Genomic DNA, 25,551 nt, shown 5'->3' on the forward strand with positions numbered 1-25,551 from the left:
TAGACATTCACAATTTTTTTTTTTTCCTAACGTAGCCTAATGGAAAATCTTCTGCAGGTCTTGAGAACAGGGGAAATGATGGAGGTGGCCCTTTAGAACTCAAACAAAGCACTTTGAAGCAAATGGGAAAAAAGCACTGCTCTTAGGTAAAACATCTCCAGTTCTAAGGAATGGGTAAACATCGGTCACTTCTGTACTCTAACTCTGGTAGGTTAATCACAGGCTAACAGTGAGGGACGCGAAGTTAGCCCTGAGGTGATGTCCCTGTCCATATCTGACACCTCCCTGAAGCCAGGTTGGTGCAGTGGCTGCTTTAAGAGAACGAAAGAAACTTCTCCAAGGGGGCTGTGACTACTAAGGTTGCAAATCCTCCCCCTGCAGAAGTCAGATGGATGAGGGGTTTCCCTCTCCCTCTCCTCCAACCACCCACACAGGCCTAGGAGATAGGGTAAATGGAATATCCTCGTGAGCTGCATACATCAAATGCTCTGTTCCTGACCCTTACCTTTGATGATTAAAATCTATTCAGTTTGCAGGGTTCATTGGTTTGGGTCTTACTGTATTTTGCTAGTACAGTTAAGGAGAGAACTGCTTCTAAATAGGTGATTTTCTCCCTTCTTTCTGAGAAGAAAGTAAAACTAAATGCAGGAGAAAAGGAGTAACTATTTTGGAGAAGGTGAGTGGAGCAGGCAACAGCCCCCAGTTGTAAGGTTCTCCACGTTTTCCTCGATTTCTTTCCCCAGGCTGTACGGAAGCATCGGCTTCTCCCCCTGGGCCTCTAAGAGTATCTTTCGGTTGGAGGCGATTCCAGAGTCAAATCCGAGACGCATGGGTCACTAGAACCTACTAGATCAAGTCAGAGTCCCAAAGGCCTGGCAGGGCTGTGTTCCGTGGAGTCGGGGCCCGGGTGGAAGGGAAGGCCAAGCGCAACTCGCAAGCTGCCATTCCCGGGAGAGGGGGGTGGGGGTGGGGAAAGCGGGGCGGGCCGGAGATCGGGGTCCAGCAGAGGGAGGGGGTCCCCTTTTTCCTCCTCCCCATCTTTGCCTCCTCGGGCTCTGGTGACGTTGTGGTTTCCTCCTCCCTCCGGCTGAGCCTCGGCGCCCGCCGCGTCCCGTCCCGCCCTCCCCCGGGTTCGCCCACACCCCACCCGCCCGCGCCTGCCCCGCTCGCAGTAGCGCCGCCTGAGGCTGCAGCGGCGCGTCCCGGGGCGCGGCGCCCACCGGCACCGATGGCGCGGCGGGCGCGCTGAGGGCTTGGCCCCGAGGGCGCCAGGCGCCCTGGAGTGAGGGGGGCCGCGGAGGGGCCCTGGAGCCTGGGCCAAGGCTGGGGAGGAGACGCCCGAGAAGACGAGGCTGCAGCGCGGAGCGGTGAGCGGAGGGGCGCGCGAGGGGCGGGAGGGGCGCGCGGCGGACGCCGCGCTGGGCCCGGCGCGGGGCCACTTTCTTCCGGAGTCCCGGGCGGGTCGCAAGCGGAGGCGGAGAGCCACGTCCCCCGCCCGGCGCCCGGGCGCGGCTCGGCGCGGTTTCTGGGGGCGCGCGAGGCGTGAAGCCGGAGCCGCGGCTTCCCTGGTGGCGGGGCAACCGCGGGGCCAGCCTTTCGTCTCTTCCCACCCTCCGCGCTCCCGGCGCCGATCCCGGCGCACCGTAAAATCTCCGAATCGCTCTTTGGGCGTCAGGTCCTGCCCGCCCAGCCGCGATTTCCCGGACGGCCCCCGTGGCTCCGGCTTCCTTCTGCCGGGTTGGCTGGCACAGACACTCCCGCCCTCCTTGGCCTGCGCCCCCTGGTAATGGGGCTGGTGGTGGTCGTGTGTGCCCATCCTGGCGCTGGCAGCCCGCCCGTGCAGCTGCGGAAGCCCGGGAAGCACATCCCAAGCCTCCATCAGTTGTTGGATTCCAGCGCCGCTAGGCTCGGCCGACGCTCGGCGAAATTGTTGGTCAGCCTCACTCCGAGATAGCCCCTGGTGGTGCTGGTGCTGCTGGTGGTGGGACGCTTGACTCACTGGCTGGGAAGTTCTGTAAGCAATGCCACATGGGCTCAACATCTGTCGTGGCTGGAATATGAGCTAAGTTTGTGACCCGAGAACTTTCTCATTTTCATCGCTCATTTGATTGCGGCTGTAGCCTCTGCTTGGGCCGGCTGGCATGAAAGGTTGAAACCGAATCCATTGCTTAAAAGCAGAGGTGATCCGCATTTACCTGGAATCCCTTAGATCAGGAAATGACAGCTTTTAGTTTCTATGGATCTTCGTGTAATAAAAATCTTTAAAAATTTTTTCCTGTTAGTCATGGATTACAAAATAATGGTTTACTTAATGTTACATTAAATTGAGAATGGATGTTTTCACTTAGAAATAGTTTCAAGACAGTTTTTTTTCCCCGGTATTTTCCACGTTATAGAAATCAATCTTTCGGGAATTAGCTTTTCCTCAGTTTTTTGGATCTCTCAAGAAATGATGACTTCTGAAATGAAATGTGATGTGCAATATTTTTGTAGAATATTTAGATAGTACTACTAAAATCGGATCACAAAATGTATATTGTTCACAAGAACAAATAAAATACAGGATTATTTGAGTATTTGCCTATTCTGTGCTACTATTTTTTTTTAAGGTCACCAAACAGATATGTCCTTTTATGGAGCGTGTAGGTAAGATGTGTTCTAGTTAAAATAAAGAAAGGATTGAATTTGATACCTCCATCATCTAGTCACCATCTGTGTGGCTTCGGCCAAAAGTACAAGACAGTGCTGGTCACTTAGAAGCCACATAGAAGTATATGAGAAACTACCCTAGCTCTCCTGGGGCTGCTAACGTAGAAATGGGCGGGGCGGCGGGGCGGGGGGAACTAAACTAAATAAACATCTGAAAATTTGAGCTTGGGAAGCATCACTTTTTCATTGATGGGTATATGTCAGAATCAGTTTCATTAAGTTTTGGTTAAATACATTTTTACATTCACGTTAAAAAATATTGATAGTAACAGTCACCAAGTAGAAGGGGATTCGCAACAAAAAAGAGAACTTGGACAAAGAGAAATTTGCAACAGAACACTGTAGACCTTTGTCACTGAGGGGATTATTAGGACCTTCCCAGTCCTGCTGGGTAGAGGCTGTTTAAAATTCCTCTCTCTGAGGCTGGGGCCTGGTTTTGGGAAAACACCCAATAAGAAGTCGGCTAGATTGGCCACTTGAGGTCAGGACGATCATAGTGACTAACATTTGTATGTGCATCTACTTTAATACTCATAAAATTAGTCAGCATATTAGTTAATATGGGTTTTCAATGAAATTTGTGGTCTTTTCAGTTCAGTATCCAACATTGCTGCATGGAGAGGACCTGGTGGTTTCCATAAGGTGAAATTCTTAACTTTATAGATGCTGTCCTGCCTTTCCTGATTCCTTATTATAAAGATTTTTTTCATCTCCAAAAAAGTGTTTTAAAATCATAGGTTAAAGTGCATTCTTCAATTAAACAAAATATTTAATTATACATTTCTTAATGTTCTTTGTGATAGATTTTTTGGTGTCTTTTTCTTTTGCCTTGGATCACACTGTGTTGCATGAAAGAAATTACATGATTCTCATTCAGAATTATGATTTCAACGAATAATTGGAGAGGCATGAAGGAAGATAAAATATTTAAATTTGGGTTTTAATAAAACAGTGATCTTTGTTTTTAAAAGGAATAAAGAAACTAATAATAAAAAGACTAGCATTTTGTAGTTGCAGCATATATTGAATATTACTTAACCATTAGCATGTTTGAGTCCTAAATATAGTAAATATTCTTATCATCTTTCACCACTCCAATAAAAAAAGAGAAATACTGTTATTATCCCATAATGTGTATGTGGCAGGTCTTTGAGGAGATCTAGAACCTGTGGCAGAGGGAACACCAACATCATAGTGGATATCGTCATTCCATTTACTGAGAAGGGCTGGATCTTTACTTTTCTGAAAAAGGGAGTAAGGGACGTGATGAGATTTGATGACCAGCAACCTTCTGAAAGAATGTGTCCAAGCAGAGGACATGACAGTTTTTATTACTCATGCCTTAGGTTTTTCTCATCTTGGAATTACATTATCTTCCCCTGTAGTGATCTCTAGAATAAAAGTCTTTTGGGGGAGGGGTCACCAAATTACCAGCAAATGATACAATAAAATTCTCTAAACCTAGTCAGTGCCCAACATGGAAATTAGGCAAGTATATAAACCCAGAGTACTGAAAAAAATTATTTTACCATGAAATTCATATAGTAAATTAGTGGCAGAACGAGAAATAGAGATTAACATTGCAGATTCCTGAGGCACTGATCCATGCTCCCATTTGGTGATAGCAATAATTAGAAATGGATGAGTTTCAAAAAGTCTTGCCAACTCTAATGCTCAATTCTAGTAGGGAATACCCTTTTAAAAATTAAATTTTGCACTAAGTGGATACTATTTTAATTGAAATAATTTTTTTTTTTTAAAGAAAATCTTTCTCTATATGTTAGTTAATAAACGTAGACCCAAGTTCTGACCTATCTAAATTTAGTGTTTCACAATTACTAGTTATGTATTCAGGAGTGGTTTGGTTAGTTGATGGTGGAGGTTTTGCAGAAAAGAATCAAACTAGAGAGAGAAATGCAAAGTATTGTAGATGGGTTTATTAAAGAGGGGTCATTAGGATTAATAAACTCCTCCTTACAAGTTCATATGCGTTTAGACAATTGAAGGAAAGGTGAAGTCCCTAATAAAACATACAGCTGCACATATACTTGCATTTTAAAATTGCCTAGTACTTTTTAATTTTTTTCAAATAATTCTAATATTTTCATGTTTTAGTCTAGTGGAAATGGAGAGTGATGTAGAGCAGGTGTCTACTCTTCTTTTTAGGGGTGGGGAAGTGGAAATACTGTGAAGGTAAACAGTTTGTTTTATCATACAAATAATCAGTGGCCTCTCTCAAACATGAGATTAACCTAAATTGCACATTTAATTATACTTTTCTCCTTTATGACTCCAAATTCATGTTATTAAAGTTTCATTTTCTTACAGATCCAGTTATTACTCTCTTTTACTACTTACTATATTGTCTATGAACTGTCAACTTCCTAGAATTGACAGGCTTCTGTAAACTGGCTACTTACAGACTTCCTTCCCACAGCTCCCTCCTCTTCCACTCCTCTATATCTCTTCTCATGCCTTATAATATAAGGATTCTATTGTGGGGCCACGTCTAGATTCTGCAGAGCCCGGGCCCTTGGATCAGTTTTTGTTAGCTGGCCTCAGGTCTTTGGGTGCTTTACCAGTTGTGTTGCTTATTTCTGCCTATCTAGGCAAGCTCCAGCCTGTTGAGGGTGTGGATTCTAGATCTTCTTTCAAATGCCCAGAAGAATATAAACCTGCAGGAGGCAGAGTCTTCAGAGAGATGGTTGGAGACCACAAAGAAGAAAAGGGAATGTTTTAATTTGGAAAGAGAAGAAAGGGTTGTTGAGGCCACATGTTTATTTTTTTAATGCAATAGTTTGTTCAATCTTTAATTCAAAATAACAGTACGAATTTTAATGTGCATAAAAATTACTGCTGGAGTTTTTGTATTTGCTTTAACTCTCTTGGGATATTCCATAATCGTGATCTTGGTGAGCATTGTCATCAAATTTTAGTTAGCAGTTACTGAAAGAACAGAATTTGCCTCTTCAGTAATATGTAGAAGCTATAAGCATACTGATAACAAGCTTGACTTATTTTGGCATTGTATATTTGGGAATAGTTATTATAACTATTAGGGAAGTGTGGTCTTGTTTTTAAAAATATAACAAAAGACAAAGATGCAGTTAACTCCCAATTATGCATACGTGACATGTCCATTGTAGGTTATTTGTGTCCGTGTGCTTTTCCTGGACAGGGTCGGAGTGAGTTTGCAAGTGAGTGCATGTGTCTGCATGCCAAAAAAATGTTTTTGGTATTATTTATAGAATTTATAGCTGCTCTCTTCTCCCCAATTAATGTGAAAAATAGCAGGACAATCATAGTAAAATTCCCTGTGTATGTTTAGTTTACACGCTCTTTTAACAGAATTTAAATAGGTTCACAGTCAGTTAAAAAGCTGCCATCTAAATCTTTCCATTTGAAATATTCATTGCACACACAGATACTATAGCATTGTGAATGCGTATTTGTTGATTAAATCTAGGCTTTTGTATTTTTCTCATGAGTAACAAACTTAGCTACTAAGCAATAGGTATTTAGTGCATGCGGATGTACCACAACAAAGTTGAATCAGCATTTCATAACTCTTAAAAGGGATTTGTATAGGAAATGGGCTCAACAAACTTGTGGGTCTATAATATTTTTATTGATGAAGTAGTCAGGCAATATACTGACTTTACTGTTGGAGTCTAATAGCTATTGCAAGAAGAATGAGGATATTTGTTAGCAATTCCTACAGTGGGAGATAACAACATTAGATTGGTTATATAAATTTAGGTGTAAAGTGTAGTAATCTGAAGGTTATATTACCATTGTAGTAGTAGAGATTACTTATATGAAGGAATAAGAGACTACAGATTGACACTGTCATTTAGAGTAGTACTTTAGATTGATGCAAGTATTGAAAGAGTTACTGCATTTCTAAAGTTAGCTTACATCCAGAAAGTTGCGTCAGGACAAGAAACTCAAGAATTGCATGATAAGAAGCTCTAAGTAGTTTAAACATGTTTCATGCCAAGATGCACTGAACACCCTAACATATGAAATAGAGTAGTAGCAAAGACCAACACGACCTGGCTGTAGGACAACACTTCTTACCGTCCCTACAGTTCAGACTGTAAACTTTTCTTCCTGAAACTGTGCTATTTTTGGTGTTTGAATATATCTGAGGACAGACTATAAGCCATGGATTTCCAGAATTCCACAAATCCTGGTAAAGAACTTACCTTGGGGCCTTGGCAGTTTAATGATGTCATTCCAAGAGGCATGAGTGGGGCCAGGCTCACCAACCCTGGATAATCTGGCTTGGGCCAGCTGGATTTTGGAATCACCTGTAGTGTTTATACTTCTCCCATGGGGAGAATGAGCCTGGCAAGAAAAAAAGAGTAACCTGAAAGGGCATGTTGAACAGCTGTTTTCCATATTCCCTGAAGAAAAAGAAGAGGAAATCGACTTACAGCAAGCATCAAGAGGGATTTATGCTAAATACAGGGAAGTTTTTCTGAAAGTTTTAACCTTCAGAATAGATTTCTAAAGGAAGCCTTTGAGTTATTCTCTGTTTAGAAAGGTTTAAGTGAGGTTGTCCTGAGGGAATGTTTGCATTTGTCTTCTGGGGTTCTAATTTTATGATTTCTGCTCATCGGGACTTGAAAATCTGAAAAATTAAAAATGATTTAATTGCAGTTGACCCTTGAACAACATGAATTTGAATTGCATGTGTCCACTTATATGTGGATTTTTTTCAATAAATATGTACAGCACTGTAAATGTATTTTCTCATGATTTTCTTAATAACATTTTCTTTTCTCTAGCTTACTTTATTATAGGAATACAGTATATAATACATCTGATATACAGCATATGTGTTATTTGACTGTGTTAGTTGTTAGGTTTTTGGAGTGTCCAAACTTAAACCATGTTTTCTCCTGTGTGGGGGGTCGGCACCCCTACTGCCATGTTGTTCAAGGTCAACTGTAAGTGAATGTAGAAGAAATGGTCAGTTTTAGTGTCTGAAATATAAGTTGCCTTTATAGATTCTACTTAGTATTTTTATTTGTTAGTACAAACTGTTTGCTAACTGGTTAAATATTGATCGTACATAAGAGTCCTTTAACTTTTCATTCAGGTACACGTTGCCATATCTGAAAATTTCTCTATGCTTAATCTGTTTTCACCTCAAACAGGTCACTTTCCTCCACGTTCCTTTTTTATTCTAGAAAAATCTTAAAAAAAAAAAAAAAGATGTTGGCACCAGACTATTGTGTTCCATTTGGACTTTCAGTAATATCTTTTATGTTTCTCTGCTCCATTTTTCATAATAGAACTATACTAGCAACAGTGGCCACAAAATATGGAGGTTGCCCATGTCAGAAAGAGTCTGGAAACTTCTCACATATACTAGACTTTTTGTAGCAGTAATTATGGTTAAAAATAATAATGGTATTTATAGAAACAATATGAGCTTTGTTTCATTTTTGTTTAAGAAGATGACTCTAATAGAATTAATTCTGTGGTTTCAGGCCAGTGGTTCTGTTTTTTTTCTTAATATTAAAATTAGACAGTACTTAGGATGTAATTATCGTAAAAGCAGGTTCATTTTGATGCAGCAAAAGGTGTTGGCAAATGCGCTCTCAGCCAATATTGAGTCAGTGGGCTTGGGAGAAGCCAAAAAGTTGAGCCCAGCAAAATCAATGTCTTAGGCAGTTGGAATTAAGTGTTTAATTTAGTTTTATAGCCCGTAGTTTTAAAGCAATTTTGAAATGCGTTTTTCAAAGGCAACTGATTCAAAGCACTGAAAAACATGCAATTATCTTAGGTAAGAGTATCTTTTGTTGTAAAATAATATTAAATATCAAGTATAATTGGAAAAAAAAAAGAGTGTCTTTTGCTGGCCCCTTGAGTTGTGAGGTTAATTTCTTCTTTTCTTTCTCTGTCCTTTCTATAAATCTTCTATAAATTAGACCCTGTTGGTTCTAATGAGAACCCAGGGGAAGTAGAGAGCGAACTAAGAATCTGTTGCTTTTATTCAGTAGTTCAATTTATTCTTTCCTAAACACTGGTATGGAATTTTAAGATCCACATTTTTTTTTAAAAGAAACCAATATCTTGTTAACCATGTGCTGTGATAAGGTTCATGAGATTTTCCCCTTTATGTGACTTGCATAGAATTCTATATAAAATTCATATTTACAAATGGTATTTGAATATCCACTGTGGGAACTTTAAAAATTCAATTTTACCTCTACTTGTTAAATTTCATCTTGCAAGTTTTAGGTTAAGTTGGAACACTTCCAATATCTCTTTCTTGGGGAAGAAATGTATTGCAGTATTTATACTACTAAATTGCCATAAAATGATAAGCCCCGTGCCTAAACAAGTTGAATTGAGCAAGCTATGTTAGGGTGGTTATATAACAGATCCTTCTTTGTGTGCTTATACCTTTTTTTCTTGATGAAGCCAGTGAAGTTTGGTTGAGTGATTGTAAATTTTAGAAAAGATAAGTCTGTGTTACTTGGGAATGAATGCTTTGATATATAACTTTTTCCAATGTACTTTTGAACCTGGAGAGTCAGATGAAAGAATGCTATACTTTAGCACTAGACATACTGAAAGGATTTAGTCATTCAGCAAGTATTTACCAGATACTTCTGTGTTTGAGGGGACATCTGGGTAGAGGCGAAGAGAGGAGGCATGCAAAATAAATATGACATAGTTTCCAGCCTTGGGGTGCTATAAAATCTGGATGGAGAAGGATAACCGAGTATGAAACTGTGAGAACAATTAAATGCTGAACAGAGACAAGCATGCAGTAGGATTGCACGAAGGAAGAAATCTGTAAGGGTTACATGGGCAGAGAATACTCACCCAGGAAGGGAGAATGAACTGGGTCTCAGGATTTTATGCCAAAAAGAGGAAAGGAAGAAGCATTGCAAGGAAGGTGAAAGAACAGGAAGATGAGTGAGCAACAAAATGGAGTGGCGCCAGGTAGAGGAGAACTTCTTGGAAAAATCATGACAATTCACTTATTACCTTTTATGACATTCTCTTTCTTTTCTTCCTTCCCTTACTCATGTATTCTTTCATTGTTTTCCACAAACATTTTTTGAAGGCCTGTATTGCGTGTAATCAGTGGTGCTTGATAATATAGGAAAGACAAGACTAAGATCCCTGCCTCCTAGCAGCTTATACCTGAGTAGGTGATATCTACCTTCAAATTCCTTTTGAGTTCAGAGAGGACTGAAACAATAAGCGTGAGAAAGAAAGGTAATATGTACCTTCAAATAACTTGTTATGCCTGTAACTAGTACTAAATGCATACATTAGTAGAGACAGTTAAAGCTATAAATATTCTTATTGACCCCCTTTTAAAGCCCAGTTCAGATAGCACATTCTCAGTGCATCCATCCTTTCTCCCAGCCAGAAGTGTTAATTTAATACCTTTAAATTTCAATAGTACTTTGTCACTCTCATGCATATACCTCCTTTTATTTTAGTGGTTTGTATAAACATTATTTTTTCTGCCATCTTGTAAGATGATACCTTCTTCGCTGGCCTCATCCCTGAATTCCCAAAGAATATTGGACAATGTGTATATGGGCCCACAGTGGGGACCACTTATGGATGGAATTGCTAGGGAAGCCTTCATAAAGAACATTGTGTTCTCTGAGAAAGGTTGGAGGTTGGGTGTGGAGCAGTAGTACAGAAGGCATTATAGGACAAAAATGTGAGTGGTGCTCAAGCAAGGATGAGCAGGGAAGCGTGAAGGGAGAGTCTGTGTAGAGAAGAAATGAGTGATAAATATTGAAACGGTAGGCCAGAGCTAGATTGTGGAAGTCTTGGTGGAGAAAGTTGTTCATTTTGCTGTAGGAAATAAAGGCTTTTGCATAGGAAAGTGATATGATGATGATTTATTTAATTTTTGAGAAACTTTATGGTTTACAAAGTTAGTATTTCGTGAGTAGAATTGGCACACTGCCTGGGTTTATATCTTGGCTCCTTCACTTTCTGTGTGGTCTTAGGTAACTCCCTTAATCTGTCTGTTCCTCAGTTTCCTCAGCTGTGGGGCTGTGGTGAAGATTAGATGAGTTAATCCATGTGAGGTACTTAGACCAGTTTTTTTTAGCAACATTTGGTGTAGATATAATAAGAATTATAGTCCTTACTTTGGAAATGAGAAAATTGTAGAGCTAGGATTCTATAATTTGCTAAGGCTTTTGTAACAAAGTACCTCCAACTGCGTGGTTTAAACACCACAAATTTATTGCCACACAGTTCTGGAGGGTAGAAATCCAAAATCAAGGTGTCAGCAGAATTGGTTCCTTCCGATGCCATGAAAGAGAATCCTTGCAATTCTTCTCCCTTTTTTTCTGTTAATTTTTCCTGAAGTTCCTGGGCTTGTAGATCCTTCACTCTGATCTCTACCTTTATCTTCACGTGGCCTTCTTTTTCTGTGTGTGTGTGTGTGTGTGTGTGTGTGTGTGTGTGTGTGTCTAAATTTCCTCAATAAAGATACCAGTCATATTGGATCAGAGGCCCATTCTACTCCAATATGACCTCATCTTCACTATATTTTCAATGACGCTGTTTCCAAATAAGGTCACATGATGAGGTATCACAGATTAGGATTCCAGCATTTGCATTTTTGCAGGACTCAATTCAACCCAAGAGACTCCAGGTCAGATCTTTGGAACCTATCACACTATGACCATGGTGTGCCGAAAGGATTGTAGAAAAGAGGAGGGATGTGTAGGTTTATATGAGAGACAGTTAATGAGCTCTCCTTGGCTCTTCCATATTTTATTTGCCTGGACCTGAACCATTTGCTGAACAGCCTCAGGAGTGGACATGTGACTGAGGGCTTTGGGATAGCGATTTGCTGCCCGTGTCCTAAAAGGATCTTTTGCCTTTCTTCTTCTTTCCAGCATGGCACTCTAGGTAACTTCTTTCCTTTTGGGATTGGAGTTATAAAGATAGTAAGATAAGTTTAGGGACATTATATTTGCCTTGGATAATTTCAGTCTTTTCTGTAAATTTTGAGGATATATCACTGTCTCAGAGTATAGGTGATAAAGGAAGAATTGAATACTTTTGGAAAGAGGCACAAATCTAAAGTATCAGTGGTAAAGATTTTATTGAGGAATCAATTGGAGATGAATAAATGGGTGGATCTGTAGCTATGAGATAAGATCAAAGTTAATGCTTCTCAAGTACATAGTAGGGATTAAGGTAGAATGAGCAAATATGATCGAGGTTCCTAAATCACAGAGGAAGTTAGAAGTATCCCCAAACAATAGAAGATTAAAAAGAGTACATAGACAAATGATGATTTTAAGTGATGAAAGCGCCAGGAGAATCACTACCAGAGAGTCACTAAGAGAACTAAGGTGGCCTCAGGAATGAAGAGGCTGGTTTCATCTTTCTTATAGATTGGGGAGAATGAGATTCAGCCTCTATGGGAAAGCACAACAGAGGATAAGGTGTCACTGAAAGAGTCAAAGTTATACTTCATGAAATCTTTAATTTGGAAGATCTTAAATGGCATCTTGTCCCCTCCCCTGCCCCATTTAACTCAGGAATTACCTGACAGATGGCCATATAATCTCTACATCCATTTAGAACAAGACATTAAAAAAGTTTTAAAAATTTAAAATTAGTACAGAAGGCATTTTGTCCACCACAGATTAAGAGAATTTCATCAGGTTTGCTTAAAGAAGTAGCTAAGTGGAATTTGGCTGTCAGCAGACATGGGATGAAATGGGCAGGGTGGATGGATATGAAAGGAAGATGCCTAGATAAGGAGATGCAAAGCATGGGGCTAATACTCCCAGAGTAGAATGTTAAAGACAGAGCAAAATATAGACAGTTGATTCATCAAGACAATGATATAGACACTGAATTAACATGATTTTGAACATACACACAGACACAAACATTAAATATCTAGTCCTATTTCAGGCTCTGAGTTGGGATATTTCTGGCAGGAACGTGCTTTTTTGGCCTGTGGATCTGTGGTCAGCAACTCAGAGATTATTCTTTTGTTCTGCAGTGTATGTAGTCTCCATCAGTACAGTAAAACTTTTCTTTTTCTCAGAAGTTGTTTCCTAACTAGTGGTAACACTATATAGATATAAAAACTCAGCATGATAAGTTTTTTTTTTAAGCACAAATAATAGGAATGATATTGGTATAAAAGTAATAATTCATTAGAAACCACTCTTATTCTAGATAAAAGAAATGTTAGCAATACAGAAAGTTTTTTTCTGAAATTTGCACATAATAGCACTACTAAAGCCCTTATACCAAACCATTAAATAATAAAAATAATCCTTAGAAATATGGTTAAATGGGGGACATGAAGGGAATTACTTTAAATTTCAAAACAGAACAACCTCAATAAAAGCACCCAAACAATCATCCAGGGGAGAGAGAGGCATGGCTAGTCTGGGCTGCATAGATGGGAGAATAATAGGATGTCTAATCTCATGCAAAATGGGCTGAAAGTTTGGGGATGGCATTTAGAAAAAGACCCCAAGAAACCCATGAAAACCATCCCTGGAATGTTGGAAAACAACAAAGGACTGCGATCTGAGGTGGGCCATACACATTAACAAGGGTGTGGCAAGACTTGGGGGTACAGCAAGCCAGCTGCAACCTGGGGTGGACATAGTGAAAGCTTTGTGCCTAAGAGAGAGTAGTAGAGATGGCACTGGGTATGGTGGCAGCTCTCAGTAAACCCTGTAATCATTGCCCTGAATAACCTTGAAAGGTTCAAGCATTGTAGTACATTTTACCTCCAAATGGTTTGTCTTGGTACACAGAGATTTTTATGGCTTCTTTTTATGTAGTTGTATATATAGCTATATAATATATGTATAGTTATTTCTGAGTTTTTAAAGGTTTACATCTTGACAAATTAGTTAATTCATTCAATAAACGATCTCTGGGTGTTTAAGTGATAGGCACTCTTTTAGGTGTTAGGGACATAGCAGAAAGCTAAGTGCCCTCATGGAGCTTACATTCTGAACAGGAGCCAGGCACACAAAAGAAATAAGTAAATTATCGAGTAGATTAGAAGGTTGTAAGTACCATGATGAAAAATAAAACCTTGAAGGGAGTTAGGGAATGGTGGCAGTTGTAATTTAAATAAGATGGTGATGGTCAGGGGCAGCCTCACTGAGAAAATGACATCTGAGCAAATATTTAAAGGGGGCGGGGAGCCAGCCACGTGGATGCCTGGGGGAAGCATTCTAGGCAGAACAAACAAACACGCAGGCTCTGAGGGGAGAGGACTCCCCTTCTGTACAAGACGAGAAGGGGTAAAGTGGTAGGAGAGCTGTAGGATGCAAAGGCAGAGAGATAACAGGCTCAGACTATATAGTTAGTGCCTAGAGAGCTATTGTCAGCGCTTTGATTCTTAACTTTGAATGAAATGGGAAGCCATCGGAGGATTTTCAACACAGCGGTGACATATTCTGGATTACAATTGAACAAGGATGGCTCTGGTTCCAATGTTGAGAGTGACTGTGGGGGTGGGGGGAGGGTAAGGGTGAAAAGCAGTGGGAGCTAGTTTGGAGGCCCTTGTGGTAAGATGTGGTGTGGCTTAGGCAGTTATGAGGTGGCAAAAGGGTTTGGATTCTGGACCTATTTTGAGGATGGGGTAACAGAATTTGCTGATAGTTTCCATATGGAAACAGAGATGGGAAGGGAAGGTGGGCGGGGGGCAGGGGTTGGGAGTTTGGGTCAGAATTGCTGGCAGGATTGATTGCCAGTAACCGAAATGGGGAAGTATGGAAAGGCGATGCCTGCATCCTTGGGTTAATTCATCTGTGTATCATTGTTTTACAAACCAAATCTGTGGTATTCTGAATTTTGATTATGATTCATAATGGGACATTTGGAAATTACTCACAAATTTTAATGCCAAAGAACTCTGATCTGTGAGACAAAAATGACCCAAAAAAGTACATACTAAATGTTTGAGAATGTAAAACAGCAAAAAAGTAAATTTATCATTGGTGAATATTTGAAGATTGAAAAATGGAAAAATACTTGATTATAAGGAAAAAATAAAAAAGAGCTTCCTGTATAGTGCTAAAAGCATCACTCCATATAAAGACTCATCCAATAAATGAAATTTTTATTTTAAATCAGACAAACTGGAAATGTAGGTTTAATGCCAGCAAATTACTTTCCCGTGAAATTCTTTTAAACCTTTTGCCTAACATCAATGTACTTCATTTTTAGACAGTATCCAAAGCTGTTAAACAATCTATAAGTCCAGTATATTCTGCTGTGTCCTTTGCTTCCATAGTAGCATCCTCAGACTGAATCCTTTTTCTGGGTATGAGTCAGAGAACAATAACAAAAGTTGAGTAAAGAGAAAGATTTGGTGAAAGTATCACAACATTTTCTATTCTAATGGGACAAAGTATTATGGCAAGACTCATAATTCTAACAGGAATTTAAATAGTCTGAAAATGAATGTTGGGGTCCCCAAAACCCCCGTTGGGTTCAGCGAGTCACTAGAAGGACTCACAAAAAGCTGCTATAATCAGGGTTATGGTTTAATTAGCCAAAGAATACAGATTAAAATCAGTGAGGGGAAAAGGTGCATGTAGCAAAGTTCAGAAGAAACCAAGCGCAGGCTGCCAGGTGTCTTTTTCCTAGTGGATTCGCACTCCCAGCAACAATATGCCACAACACATGCAAAGTGTTGCCAGCCAGGGAAACTCACCCCAGCTTGGTGTCCAGGGCTTTTACTGGCTTCAGTCATGTAGACACGCAACATCGTCATGACCGACTCTCAGCTATTCAGACTCTAGGCCCCCAGAGCAAAGACAAGAGTTTATCATAAATCACAATGTTAGTATAAACTGCCTCATCAAACTGGTACCACATGGCCCAAGGCCTCAGGCTTGCAAAATCTCTAATCAGGTAGAATATTACAAGAGCTCCCAGCTCATCTCCCCTGAGCTACACAAGGGCTCGTCCTATAGACAGGCCTTTCTCGGAAATGTGTAGTGTTTGAGCAATAGGCCTGCTGAGTCAATTTTTTTCTTGCAGAGCATGGTAAGGCCTGGAACATGGTATTAGTGCTTCTTAGAGGCATTATCATTAAGGTAAACTTATAGGACCTGATCCTGGAGGAGATGATATAAGAATATACCCAAAATATACATAGTTTTGGCTAAATTCATAAATTAGTGAACCAGAATCGATTACATAGAAGAGGTTATCTGTTTTGTGGTATTTCGCCTGAAAATCTATAAGTTGATGTTATGACTCATCCCACCAAAGTTTGCAGATACTGGGCTAACGGAGGAATATGTGGTAGTGATTGGAGAAGGAAGTGAAAAAGAGGAAAGGTAGCCTGGAAGATGATGCTAAGGCAGAGGAATTGGCTCATGTGACTGTGAAGGCTGAGAAGTCCGATGATCTGCTATCTGCAAGCTGGAGTCCAGGAAAGCTGGTGGTGTAAGTTCCAATCCAAAGGCAGAAGACTGATAGTGCAGAGACGGAGATGGGGGACAGGTTGGGGGCAGGGGGAGAGAGGGAGGAATGTTTTACTGTGTAAACACACACACACGTGTGGTATATCAGTAAGCTTTATCTCTTCATATAAATTTGGTTGATAAAGAAATAGTATTAGATGTGAACACTTCTTTTCTCCTTAGATGTGTTCAGTCACTTGGACTGTATGCCCTGAAAGTTAAAATTGTGCAGTTGAACAGGAAGGAGAAAACTCTTGGCATCGAATACTTTATATTTATCAAAGTATTTGCTATTTTTAGGCTCTTGAAGAGTCTGCAAAGTCATGAATCCACAATACATTGTTTTTTATGAACGCTTTATCCTGGTGTCATGGCAGAGTTCCTTTCAGTTCGTATGACCTCAGTGTTCTCATTGAAAAGATGATGATGACTGCTAGCATTTATTGGACACTTTGTAAATCCTAGGCACCCTTTTATTGCTTCAAGCGTATCAGCTCATTTAAGATCACAGAAACCTTGTGAGGAAGGTATTATTATTTTATCCAAAACAGAGACATAGCTTATGACATGGTGGCTCTGGGGATTCAAACCCTAGAAGTCTGTCTTCCGCTTGTGCCCTCGACCACTAATCATGTTCTGAGGTAAATGATGATAATTAGTTTTTTGGGGGGGAACAGAAATTTAACAGAAAGTGGTAGGTGCTTTATAGGTGTTATCTAATCTCTCAACCAGTCTTTCAGAAAAATATCACTTCCATCTTCATTTTAAATGAAGGACTTGGTTTCAATAGTTAGCTAGTCCAAAGTCATACAGTGGTGAAAAAAGCCACTCTGCCCCTTGTGCCGGCCCTTTTAACCACCTCACCCATCTACCCTTGTGAATTAATGGCAGGAAGAAAAATTTTACCTTAGTTCTCATGAGCATTTCATGGTTTAGTTTAACTGTTATTTGAAACTGTATGATGTTATATTTAGCTATTGGTTTCCTTATCTCTATTCATCTTCTTTTCTATGCTTTATTATTTTGTTTAGCCATTAGGCCAGAAAAGAGTATTTTCATGCTTAATGCTATTGCTGAGAAAGCTATAGGTGGTTTTTCAGACCCTTCCAGAAAATCTTTGGTTATTTACTATTTAGAAAAATTTTGAAAATAAAGATTGTTAATTTTCATTTGGGGCCAGTACAGTAAGGTAAATAAATTGCTTTGGACTAAGGGAGAAATTCCTATTTAACTTTAATGTCAGACAGTAATACAAGCACTGCATTAAAAAAAAAAAAAATCCTTGGAAACACCAGTTTCTTAGATTTTTTTTTTAACCTATATTTATTTAGGGCAGAGCATATTTTTCTTGTTTACTTTATATCCTCATGTCTAGCATAGTTTCTGAATTTAATAGCTGCTCAATACATAGATCAATTAATTAATTAATTAATTAATGTTTACAAGAAATTCTTGCACCCAACAGGGATAGGGTATCGATATTCCAATTCTGGAAAACAGTGCATTGGAAAGCTTAATACATATGCATAAATTACTATTTAAAAGATTCAGAATACCAAAAAGAAATACACTTGATTATACTCAGCATTAAATTATTGTGAAAATAATATCAGAATAAAAAATCCTGAAAATATTTTAGGATTTTGTGTTCCAACACCATCCTTAAGGAAATCAATTAAAAATAGTAAAACTATTTGTAAAAATAAATATAAAGAACATGAAAATAAAAAGAAAACCGATTAAATTTAAAATAAAGAAATACTAATCAGAAGATGTCCAATCATTAGACTGCTAGGTAAACTAGAACTTACTTATCTTAGAAAGTCTAACCATTTCACTTTCTCTTTTAACCTTTTTGTAAAGCGAAACTCCAGCAGTTGCATCAATGACATTGTAGATGCCCACTTCCAGCCTGCTTTCTCTTCGCCTCCATGAAAATTATACAGATTTTTCTTCCTTTGTATATTCCATAAGACAATCTGTTTCTCAAAAAACAGGATTATAATGGTTCTTAGTTCTGTAGTAATGTGCACCAGGATTATAATGGTTCTTAGTTATACAGTAATGTGCACCAGGCAAAACTCTACTGCTAATTTATATTTTCAGTTTGATAGCCACTAAATTACTCATAGAAGTAGTCTCTAGTGAATGGAGATGGAGCCTTCAGACTTGACACCAGAAAATATGTATACCCATTTTGAACATAATTTAGATTAATTATTCTTCTCACTTAAGGAAGTTATAAGAATTAACATTGTTGGTGTAGGGAAGAAATGAGCTTCAGATTATATTATGAGAAAATGTGGTATCTTCACAAATACTTTTCCTGGGGACAATGTAGAAATGTTCTTTGACTGCACAGAGCTGTACTTAACTTACAAACCTAACCTAGAGTTTCTCCAGTGTTGAGTGTGGAGGTGGTAGACACCATTATTATACACAGTGTGGTTTTGCTGTGTGGGTTCAGGGTTATAATTACTCCTTCAGTAGTGTGTGTAAATTCTTGAGGGTTCCATATGGTATAATTTCATATTGTGGATTTTTGTTTGGAAATGACTTCTTAGGGAGATATATTTTATTTCACCCTTAAATAAAGAAACAATAAGGCCTCAGTAAAAGGAACTTTCATTTTGATTAAGAGCCCTTGGTTTTTAAAATTTTCTTTTTTGGCTGAGTCCGCAGATTTTACACATCAGGGAATATAATTTTAGAGAAAGATTGTATAGTACCCAAACCATATGTTTTCTTAGGATTCTACATATTTGAGAATAATGTTAGATTTATTTCACTACGAAAATTTACCAAGAACATTTTTCTATTCAAGAAAAATTATTTTTAAAAAATTATCCTAACTATACATTTAATAAAATTGAAATAGAAAAGTAAGAACTTTGCACCTGGTGAAGAACTTTAAAAACGTGTTCATTCCATTAGTTAAAATGTGTGGAAACAGTGAGGATAATATGTATGAGACCACGGTGAGATGTTTCTTAAATACTTGGAAATAGATTTCTCTGAGAGTTAAATCCTAAAATAGATCAGAGAAGGAAACGTGCCCCTCTTTTAGGATATGTTAGTACTCTCAGGCCACCAGAATCTGCCTAAAACCAGATTAGAGTCCTAAAGAGGGAGGGAACTTGGGTTTAAATGGTTGCATGAATAAGGAAGAGTCATAGATGCTAAATTCTGTGAGTCTACACATTTTCCAAGGGAAATGATTGATGTCAGGGGCATTCAGTTGTCTATTCTGCTAGATTGTTTTAGCCCTTTGTAGATATGGGTACATCCAGTCCTAGTGTGGGAGGTATTTGACTGTCCTAATCCTGCAACTAACTGCATTGGGTTGGGCAAACTGGAACAGCTGTTCTTGGGCTGAGCTTGGTGGGGGTGGTGGCTGGAGCTGTGAGAGATATACAATTTCCTCTTCTTTCCTAAATTTCATTACAGTTCAGTTTTTAAAAATTTGTTTTTAATGATATCCCAGATGCTGACAATATAGCCTCCTTTCAAGTGCAGTTATGGCAGTGATCTTGACTGGTCGAGTTGCCCCAAGCCAAAGGCCCTTCCCACTGCCTTGGTTCTGATTCCTTGTTCAACAGGCAATTATCTAATAATTTTATTCCTGTGTAGTTTTCTGATGAAGCTAGAAACAGTTCCCATTCTTTTTTATCATTGTATTTCTTATAAGGGAACGCAGACATTCTGGTTTCGTATATGTTGGAGGAGGAGAGTTTTAGTTTTATTAACATCAGAGAGCATCTCCTGGGGTGATCAGCTGAAATACTGATGACATTGACTGATCCAAGACCAGATGCTGGAGTGAGGTTAGCTCACTAACTCTGGCAGTGGCAGCAGATGTCCCCCAAGTACTCTTGTACCCTTTCCGTAATATAAATTTGTTGCTAGGAAACAGCTTCTTCAGCCAGAGGTTGTAGTATAAGCCCCTATTATATCACTTGGCCTTTCTTTTGAAAGAATACAGTAAGAAGCAGTCACTTTTTATACACGAAGAGTTACTGGAAGCAATCAAACTCCGATAATGGTTTGTTTAGTTGCTGTTCTTTGCTTTGGGGGCAAAATCCCCAACAAATACCCAGATATTTTCAAAGGTCATATGCTTTCTTTTCTAGTGAGCATTGAGCTCACTATGAACGATGAGTTAAAGAGTCAGGAGCATGTGATCAAGTTTCAGAAGTCCCTCGTAGGTGGCATGACCTTGCCCTAGTCAGTTACCATCTCTGGTTCTCATTGTTTTGCTTATAATATTTAGTTTCTTTCAAATAAAATATTTTTGGGGGTAGGTTAATATAATCTTGCATGTTTGAAACTTCATTCCTTTTATTAAAAATGACAAATACTTATTGACCTCTTACTTTATGTCAGGTTCTATGCTAAATGCATCACATAATATTTAATTGTTCCATGAAGTTGGGACCATTTTATTGATGAGAGAATGGAGATTTTGAGAGCAGAAGTCAGTTGATCAAAACTAGTAGACAGTAGAGCTGAGATTATACTCATCTTTGCCCAGCTCCACACACATTATTATAAGAGGATTTTTAGTCCATCTTGATTTGGGATATGTTTTACTATCTACAGGGTGTTTTCTCTCTTCTATCCTTATACTTTCTATATTTTTCAATTTAACTTTTTTTTTTAATTTTTAAAATACTTTCTATTTTTCTAAAGCCAGAGGAATTGAAATAACTTTTGTACTACGATGTGTTTCATTTATAAACAGTCTCAGACCATTTGGAAACCCACTTCATTTTGGAAACTCAATGTACTAGTTTTCAGTTCTTTTCATTTACAGTGTATTCTTTTTGTGCTTTCTTTGTATAAGGATGGCAGAAACGGAGCCCTTAATGTTGAATGTTGTTAAAAATTTGGTTTAAAAGAAGAACTTTGGTTTAGGATTTAGGAGATTTGGGTTCTAATTCTGCCTCTGAAGTTAAGATGTTAGAGTAACAGTATACAGTAACTTTGAGTACTTCTTTGCTACACCAAGTTATTGTAAATAAAAGATAAATATGTGAAAAGCATTGCACACAAAATTTCTCTATGTGTCAGCAGTCATAATAGCTGCAGTGGATTGTTGGAATCAGAATTAAAGCAAAATAATTTTAGCCTTATTGTTGCTGTGTAAGGACCTACTTAAGATAATTAGAATTTGGGCATCTTGTTAAGTACTTTTTATATCCTTTGGCTTCGCCTAAGCAAAACATCAAACTAGGACCGCTGCAGATATATTTAGGGCACACAGGCAGAGAGATGATCAAATTGCTCTCTGAATTATCTTGTAGTGGCAGGTTAATTCTTAAAGGATTGCACCGTATTCGTTGATTAGGTCAAAATTTGGGAATGTTTTGCTCTCTGATCTGTGTTGAACAAGGCAAAAAAATGGGGGGGATAACTGGATTAGGAAAGCTAGTGTATCACAGTGGAGAAGAGGAAAGACTTTGGGGAAATGAGGCCCAATGGAGTCTTTCGGCATCTCCCAAAGTTTAGTTATTCAGGTGCCACCTTCTTCAACAAATTTTGCCTTATCCATTTACTTTTTTCTGTTAAACTTTCAAACTGAAATGTATTTTAAATAAGTACTTTATATATCTGTTGAAATCTCAGGTTTGATGTGCTAGTTATAGCTTTTCCTAATGTACATTGAAATAAGTACGTAAAATTAGCATAAAACCTGCCCATCTGTGGTCCACCAAAAATTGTCTTGAGAAATGTTCCTTTCATCTGATTTTAGCTGTTCTCTTTACAGAATGAGACTACAGAATGCTAAGGGTAGATGTGAAAGGGGAATCCCAAAGAAATGTGGGCTTTTCAGTGGAATTTTCTAGATAGATGTAAGATGGTAGATGGGAATTAGGTTTCCCTTTAGGGAAAAACAACTGAATAGTTTTTAGGCTACAGGAGTTTCTAGGCCTTGTGAGCATTTTTCTTCATTCATTTTCTAGCAGAATTTTTTTCTGAAGAATTCTAAACTTGCTTTGGCTTCAAATAAGGGAGAATAAGGTTTCTCTTTGCTCATTTTAGCTACCACCTCCTGAGCTCAAGAGTTAGTTCAGTACAGCCAGCATCCATGAGCTGCCTTTATATGTAAGCCAGAGTGCTAAGCCCTGTGATGCAAAGAGGAAGCTACAGTTTCATCTTCGGTGAGGCATGGCATGTAAACCGCCAGAACAGTCCAACGTAATACAGGTATGTGCCAGATACAGGAGAAATGAACTCTTTGGGTAGATCGACAAAGGCCTTAATAGCTGAAAGAGCAGTAGGGACTGGGCATATTGAGTGTGATACAAGGGAGGCAACTCATACTTTGTGCCACCATAAATGCTGTGGTTATTTTCCCCTCAGGCAGTCTTCGTAGATGATCGTTCTGCAGAATTTCTGTGGGTTCTGCACTGGCCTACATGGTATTCCTATCAGAATTAATGTTTTACATGTGCTGTAACTCACAGCCTTGCTGCCCTGATATCCTCTCATGAATTCGAAGTAATAACTAGGGAACTTTCAATAACAGCTGGCATATTGAGATGGCATCATTCCCAAAACAACATCTTAATGAGGTTCTGTGCTCCAGGAGCAACTCTTCTTGTTTAAATATACTCAGGCATGTCCTACATAACGGGAAGCAATGTGGTAGAAGTGGCGAGGCTCATAGTATTAGTCTTGAATTGTGAAGGACTCTCTGGAGCACCCCTAACTGTCTCAGTCACTCTGGACCTGGGTAGAGGGATGGTATGCGTAAGAGAGGAGAAAGAGAATATAAACACATAAGCTTTAAATACCTTTGTTTGTACAGAATTTGAAATAAAGAATTTCTAGTCTCCACATAGCTTCTTACCCACCCCCCAATAACTCAAGCCACCCCCTACCCACCCCTTGGACTTGAGCCACATATTCAGGTACCAGTAGTGGAGGAATCTTCAGTTGTGTGCGTGTAGGGATCAGTTAAAGGAGAAACTTTCAACTCATCCTCACCCTGAGTACCTAAAACCTCCATGATGTTAATTGTATTAATAGATGCATCCAATCTAGACTTTTGGAGACTAATATATACAGGATTAAAAAAAATCGTTAGCATAATTGTTCTCTGAAAAGAGCAAGAAATAAACCCCTGGGGGGAGGGGCAGTGGGGCCTGAGCATTACTTCAGACCCAGCCACATCTCTGTATTGCCAGAGACCACACCCCTCCACAGACATAACCACAAAATATTATTTCTTTTGGCCATGTCTCTGACCGTGAAGGATCCTGCCAGCCGCCTTGAAGCTTTGGATGCTAGACATAATATGGACAGAGTCCAAGAGTTATTTGTATTTTATATGTTTTATTTAGCATGGCTATACTAATTTTTTCATTCACCACAAGTTCTACTCCTAAAATGCTTTGCAAAATCGCTGCCTTTGATTCTATACACTATATATATAGTCCAGTGCACATTCAGAAATATAAATAACAGTAGAATTTTGACAGCATCCACAAATGATGCCATATTGCCTTTCTCTTGGAGATAGGACAAGTTGAGAATCTGGTTTGATCTTTAATATGTGTTAAATCGTTAGTTTTCTTTTTTCTGAGTATGATGAGACAGTTTTTCCTCGGAAAAGTAGTTTGTGTTCAGCTGGGGAGGTTGATTTTTCTCCATCAGTTTCTCCGTTTAATAATTGAAAACTACTGTTCATTATTTACATAAAACTGTCTTTTTCTGGTCTGCTTTCTATAACCTTTCCCCTCTGAAGAATTTTAAGAATTCCCTGACTTTCCTCTAGGGGATTTTATGCCTGCTTTATCCCAGATGTGAGACATGGACTAGGACTAGGCTGAGGGTTTTTTTTTTTTTTAATGTTCCTACATTTGAAAGACGTTCTTTTAACCTGTGAGCAAAGCTGCTACTGAAAAAAAGGACTTTTAAGAAAGTTGAGAAAATATGTGAGCTAGGTTTAAATGTCTGATTTACTGAATGGCACCAAAATCCCATATGCAAAATGAAGAAGTAGACGGAAATTTCAGATATTAAGGGGAAAATGCACACGTGTTATTTTAGCCTTTTGATTCTGGAATTTTATTTTCTGAATGAAGGCGTGTCAGTTTCTAGTTCCAGCAGCCCCGTGTCTGGTCTTTCACTGCATGCTTGATGATGTCAGTCCAGGGAATGCATGGGCCTGGCAGATGTTTACCCTCCTTTTGTCTTCTCTGTCCCTACCTTCTGTTGACACAAAGAGGATATTTAGCCTTACTCATAATATTTTGTCTGCTTACATTCTTATAGATGTATTGATCTTAATCCCTGGTTCTCAGCGTAGAATGTTAGGAAGCAGGGAGAAGTTAGAGTGATGGAGGCTGTCTTAAGAAAGTCAGGATTTTTTTATTTTCTCCTAATGTTCATTCAGATTCCCAGACATTTCACCACTAGCTATTGGTTATTGTAGTTTTCACATTAATATCTAAAAAATACCATAAAACCTAAACTTCCTTGTGTGATAAAATGCGAGAAGAATGCCAAGGAGTGTTTGTCTTGCCTACTTACATACATGTTATGGTTTCCCCAATTTCAAAGATCTGTTTTCCACAATGAATACATGTCTTATATCATGCTTAATTAACTAATTAATGACTAATGATCAGGTTTCATAAGTTTCTTTCTAGTTCAAATTTTGTTGTATTAAAACAATCTAAATTGATATGCTTTATTTTTCAGTAGACCTTTTGCTAGTAAGTGAGGTCACTCCCTACCATATGTTTCTACTTTGCCATGTTCCCATAGCTGACATATCCTCTTCTTTCTTCTCGTAGGATCTTTCAAAGATGGTTTGGCTGCCTTGGAGATTTGGAGAACTGATGTCACGATGAGGACTCACACACGGGGGGCTCCCAGTGTGTTTTTCATATGTTTATTTTGCTTTGTGTCAGCCTACATCACTGACAACAGCCCTGAAGTCATGATTCCCTTCACCAATGCCAACTATGACAGCCACCCAATGCTGTACTTCTCCAGGGCTGAGGTGACAGAACTCCAGCTCAGGGCCGCCAGCTCGCATGAGCACATTGCTGCCCGGCTCACCGAGGCTGTGCACACCATGCTGTCCAGCCCCTTGGAGTACCTCCCTCCTTGGGATCCCAAGGACTACAGCGCCCGCTGGAATGAAATTTATGGCAACAATTTGGGTGCCTTGGCAATGTTCTGTGTGCTGTATCCTGAGAACATCGAAGCCCGAGACATGGCCAAAGACTACATGGAGAGGATGGCAGCTCAGCCTAGTTGGTAGATTTTTGTCTTTTTCTTCTTACTGTATTAACTCTGCAATTTAAAGAAACATACTTATGTTCAGATGAACTCTCAGAGGCCTGGTTTTCACATA

At 39.0% G+C, this 25,551-nt stretch overlaps 1 protein-coding gene across 5 annotated transcripts in view; it reads left to right on the top strand.

The window, feature by feature from the left end:
* Positions 1 to 652: 652 nt before the first annotated feature.
* Positions 653 to 25,551, top strand: part of DSE (dermatan sulfate epimerase) — a 56,010-nt gene continuing 31,111 nt past the window's right edge. The window contains exons 1-3 of one of the 5 annotated variants that reach the window (XM_039870825.1): positions 1,235 to 1,367; positions 22,224 to 22,388; positions 24,986 to 25,454. In XM_039870825.1, the coding sequence (XP_039726759.1) occupies positions 25,039 to 25,454 (416 nt within the window). In that variant the 5' untranslated portion in view covers positions 1,235 to 1,367; positions 22,224 to 22,388; positions 24,986 to 25,038. Of the gene's footprint in view, positions 677 to 1,234; positions 1,368 to 22,223; positions 22,389 to 24,985; positions 25,455 to 25,551 lie in introns of those variants that run through there. The other 4 variants (XM_039870808.1, XM_039870816.1, XM_039870843.1 and 1 more) reach the window with 4 other exon arrangements.

Source organism: Pteropus medius, unplaced genomic scaffold (genome assembly GCF_902729225.1).
Source record: "Pteropus medius unplaced genomic scaffold, Ma_sr-lr_union100, whole genome shotgun sequence".
NCBI classification, from domain to species: Eukaryota; Metazoa; Chordata; class Mammalia; order Chiroptera; family Pteropodidae; genus Pteropus; species Pteropus medius.